The sequence below is a fragment of the Penaeus japonicus genome, unplaced genomic scaffold, assembly GCF_977035675.1.
Source record: "Penaeus japonicus unplaced genomic scaffold, GWHDUDI00000001_assembly GWHDUDI00000024, whole genome shotgun sequence".
In the NCBI taxonomy this organism is placed as follows: domain Eukaryota; kingdom Metazoa; phylum Arthropoda; class Malacostraca; order Decapoda; family Penaeidae; genus Penaeus; species Penaeus japonicus.
In genome coordinates this window covers 16509071-16514070 of record NW_028234426.1, presented here as the reverse complement: position 1 = coordinate 16514070, position 5000 = coordinate 16509071, and the positions used below count along the sequence as shown (strand labels likewise).

At 32.9% G+C, this 5000-nt stretch overlaps 1 protein-coding gene across 1 annotated transcript in view; it reads right to left on the bottom strand.

The window, feature by feature from the left end:
• Aasdh (Aminoadipate-semialdehyde dehydrogenase) overlaps window positions 1–5000 on the bottom strand; it is a 6366-nt gene that overhangs the window by 672 nt on the left and 694 nt on the right. Inside the window, exons 2-3 of the mRNA XM_043034827.2 lie at window positions 3267–3367; window positions 1–2502 (exon numbers count right to left, since the gene is read on the bottom strand). The exon at window positions 1–2502 is cut by the window's left edge and continues 672 nt beyond it. Coding sequence (XP_042890761.2) covers window positions 1–2502; window positions 3267–3345 — 2581 coding nt within the window. The 5' untranslated portion in view covers window positions 3346–3367. The remainder of the gene's footprint in view (window positions 2503–3266; window positions 3368–5000) is intronic.

Here is a 5000-nt window from a genome sequence, read left to right as displayed (position 1 = left end):
CCAAGTTATCACATATGCATGGGGAAGAAAATATACTTCCTTTGGCAATTTCATTTTTCCAAATCAACTTTCCTTCTTGGTTCAAGCAATAAAGGTTTTTATCATGAGAACCAAACATCACATAACCTGTATTATGGTCTACTACTGGGGAACTTTTAATAACATCACCAGTTTTGTACTTCCATGAAATATGTCCATCATCAATTCTCAAACAATAAAGATCTCCACTGTAACATCCAACATAAACAAATCTACCATCTCTTGATACACTGGGTGAAGATTCAACACGGTCAGCAAGGGTAACCGACCAATATTTACCACCAGTTACAGCATCAGTACAAATAAATCTATGCGAGTGTGATCCAACAAACAGAAATATCTTACCATTATCATATTCAACAATTAGGGGTGACGAGTCTATACATTTTCCAAGGTTATATTTCCATGAAAATTCTGCATGTTGTGGTAATAAAAGATCAACATGAAAATGTCCATAATTATAAAAACCTCTCCTTGAGACTACACATTTCTTGATAGCACTGTCTGTTTGAAACTTTTGAGTTTCATTTCCGAAACTTCTCTCTCTTTCTGTCATGTCTGACTGTTGTCCAGCCTGAGACTCATTTTTATGATTATCTTTTTTGGGTCTCTTACTAGGATGAAAGGTCTCATTTTCATTGTTTGCTAAGTAGTAATGTGTTAATGATTTGAGAGTGTTCTCAAAACTACTGTTAAGAATTATATCAAGAAGCTCTGGCACTTCATATTGAAGATGTTTTTCAAGTTCTTCAACAAGCTGAACAGCAGATAAGGAATCTCCACCACACTTTACAAAGTTGTCTTTGCAATGCACATTATTAATACCAAGTATTGTTTTCCAATGTATTTTTAAAAGATGTTCTAAAGAATCTGAGTCATTTATTCTACATGTTTCTCCTACAGGTCTTTTCTGAAGTAATTTTTCTCTGCATACTTTTCCATGCATATTAAAAGGAATTTCTTGGACAACTATTATTTCATCTGGCATTTTCCAGTTAGATAATAGACTTTTTAAGTCCTTCTTAACTGTCTCTTTTGAAATTACATTTTTGTCTCTTGAACAAACAAAGGCTATAATTTTATTTCCTTCCGGTATAATCATACTTTTCTCTACATAACTAAATGTTTCACATGCCCTTGATATTTCATGAAGACTGACTTTCTGTCCATTCCTTTTAATAATAAAGTCAAGCCTTCCTAAACAGTATATATTACCATTCTTCAGTACCCCTTTGTCTCCTGTCTGCCTCAAAACCTGCTTAGAGCCATCATCTTTGACATTCATACAACCTAGGCTAGATAAACTACCATCATCAACCCAGCAAGCTCTCGCTGTTCCACCTATAAAGATCTCACCCTCTTCTCCTTCAGCTGCATTTTCAAGGTTTGATTTCAACAATTTTACAATTGTGAAACTCAGAGGCTTACCAATGGGAACTACATCTCCAGTCAAATTTAATGTATCCAATATGTTTTCATTATTCTTTACTTGATTATATGTTTCTAATCCCTTGTAATTTGTTTGTTGTTCACATTCAGTAACATTCACTTCTGTAACTGTGGCCCAGCATGACACTTCAGTTACTCCATAAATATTAAAGATCCTAGTCTTGCAGTTTACCCCCAGCCAGTGCTTCAAAACAGAGATCTTTGGAAATGATTCCCCTCCTAATGCCAAAACCTTTAAGCTTGAGTCGCTGGAAAGAATGGTTTCCTTCGCTTTGGTCTTTAAGCTCAACATAAGAGTTGGAGTTGCTTGTAAGATTGTGACTGTCTTCTTAATCATGATGTCGAGGAGAACATCAGGCATCTTTAAGATATGTGGTGCAACCATAACTAGCTTAGCACCTGTTTTGAAGGCCATAAACAAATCTATAACACTAGGATCAAATGTGAGAGGTGCAGCACAAAATATAGAGTCTTCTGTATTAATTTCAAAAATATTCACAAAATCGTATATATTTGGCATTATGCACTTATGAGGGACATATACAAACTTGGGTGTACCAGTAGATCCTGAAGTGGTTATGACATAAGCTAAATCACTATTTACAGCATTTACTTCTTTGAACAATACTAATTTGAAACATTTACCAAATACTGAGAAAGAACTAGCAACTACTGAGAAATCCAAGTTGGCAATAGTTAAAACATTCTCTTCAACAAGAATAAAGTGTGGCCTTACCCTGTTCACACATGTCATTAGTTCAGCTTTTGTACAGTCTGGATTGATGTAAAAATAGGCATTATTTTTTAATACTCCTAAAATACATGCTATGGCTGCAGGTCCTGGATGGCTGAGTATGGCAATTATTGAAGGATATTTATCAGTATTACTATCACAGTCACTGACAGATTTCCTGTTAAAAGTATCATAACCTTGTCTTTCAGAGATAATCCCTGCTACATTTATACTTTCCTCTTGCAATTCTTTGTAAGTGACTTGTTGAAAAGAGGATTCATCTGAAAATACAGAAAACTTAATTAAACACACATACCAAAAAATAACAGATACCAGTATAAACACTATCTTAGGTTAGATGGGATTGCTTTCATTTAGGTTAGGTCAACTTTAGTTATGTTAGGTAAGGTTTGGCACTCATTGCTATAACTTAAAACTTAGGAACTTGAGGCTCAGACCATCTTTGTTGTTTCCTACAAAAGTAATGTATAAAAGTTTTTGGTGAATTTGACCTCTACACAAAGATGCTAAAATGTTTGATAATATGCTAACTCATTTATTGTACCTAGATCATTCAATAATCAAAAAGACAAGTAACAATGGGCAAGATAATTTTTATGCATGTCAGCACAAAAGAGCATAATAAAATATAGTATATTAAACACAAGTTCTGATATCCCAACTCTAACTACAGTCTTATAAATTAATTCATAGAAAGACAATCATAAAAACTGGCAAATCTACTAAAATATCTATACACCTGCCAAAATATATATTCCAGCAATATAGAACTTGGAAATCATCCTGACAGTTTCCTTTCAAAAAAGGGACCAATGCAAGCTCTTTTTTGCCGAATCTACATGGTGGACAGTTGTTGGCTTTTTCCAGAGGTTTGAAGGCACAGAGGCCAAGACAAATAATCTTCACTTTGCTCAATTGGGTAGTTTTAAAATTCTAAGCCTTCCCTCATTTATGAAGGAAAGTTTCAAATAGATTTGGATAAAACAAGCCCATTTTAACTACAATATCAGAGATCAATACTTACTTTCATGGAATATTACTGCTACATTATCTGGATGCTTTCTGGCAGTATTGTCAAATAAGTTACTTAAGTTATCCATCATTATGATCTCCAAATTTCACAACCTAAAAAGAAGTTTAAAAAGATTAGATATATATGCAACATTGAAAAATAGTGATAAATGACTGCAAGAGGTACAAAACTGCACTATTAGGCAAATTATATTACTATATTATTAGCCCCAAAATACTTCTCAACAACAGAATTTTGCCTCTTTCTTTTGCCTTGGATTTTCTATAATGGTAATAATGCCTTGTAAGTACTATTAGTATCTATGCATCATGAAATAAATGTGCACTTTAATTTCTCTAAATGTTCATCATAATGATATCCTACTTATTCTTATGAATTTCAAGTATTGCTCAAGTTCTTCCTTAATCCTTTAGCAACAGAATTATTTCACTACGTGGGATCACTTTGGTGGGATCACATTTTAAACATCAACTCCTTCAGTTATGTTACTTTGTATAACTAAAGCTAATTAATATCACAGCACTAATACCATAGACTCATTTATCATACCATAAGTCTAGGAAATAATATAAAATACACACATCTTAATATATGGCCTGTCCCAGAAGGGTTAATGTTACCATGAGCTATGTCTTCCCAAGAACATAGAATTTAGATAATGATAGGTACAGCAGATACTGACAGGTAATCTGATAATTCTAATGGAGAGGCAGATATGAGTTTGTTAAATTCACATAATATATTTAAGCAACACCACTATATATTGTGACTTGTTGTAACTGTATATATCTATTAATGTTCTTACAAAAAAAATCTAAAACCAACAGCAATAGCTCATGTCTAGTTCATTAAAAGATATGCTTATGATATACTCAAGGTTTTGCATAGACAAGGGATTCTGTTTTTCTATTTATTCATCATTATTTTTGCTCAGCTTTTCAGATGCAATGATAAGTCATGATCTATAACAGTATTCCCAGGGTGCAACCAACTAGTAAGTCATGTACTAGGTTCAAAATATATTCATAGGATTATAGAAGGCAATTTATAATTCATAAATAAGGAATATAAGACCTATCATCATTGGCATCATATTGCTAACCATTCTATTTCCCCTATTTCTATTTTCCACTTCCTCTATGAGTTATACATTTAACTTTTATGATTAACTTTTAGTTTTGATTATTGCAACTTCTGAATGATGGCACATTTGTTTGGCCATAAATACTTTTAAAAGTTGTCCATGGAGGTTGATCATTTGATAAGATTGGAAATCACCTACCTAAAATAATCCCTTAAAAATCATCACATGATGTAAATACTTTCAAGCAGATTTGCATCCAATAGAGTACCAAGGGAGTACCAACTAGTTTTATTTCTATTGCTATTATCCTTATCTATTACAACTATTATAACAACCATCACATAGTTATAAAGATAAACAACAACTAATAAAATTAATAATGTGACGATATAAAGAATGATAAACAAATACCGTTTACGGAAATTCAACTTCTTGTGAAAGAGATGAGAGTGCACTGTATATCTGATTGATAGTGAAAACTGATAATTCAACAAATTTCAATACGGTACTGGCATTGAGATAGCATTGGGGAATTAGGTGTAGCTATTCATAAACATCTAACTTTGTGACAAACATGGGACAGGCTGCACAAAATTTGCAATGCTGTATTATATACTGTGCCCCTAAAATAGAGGTTATAT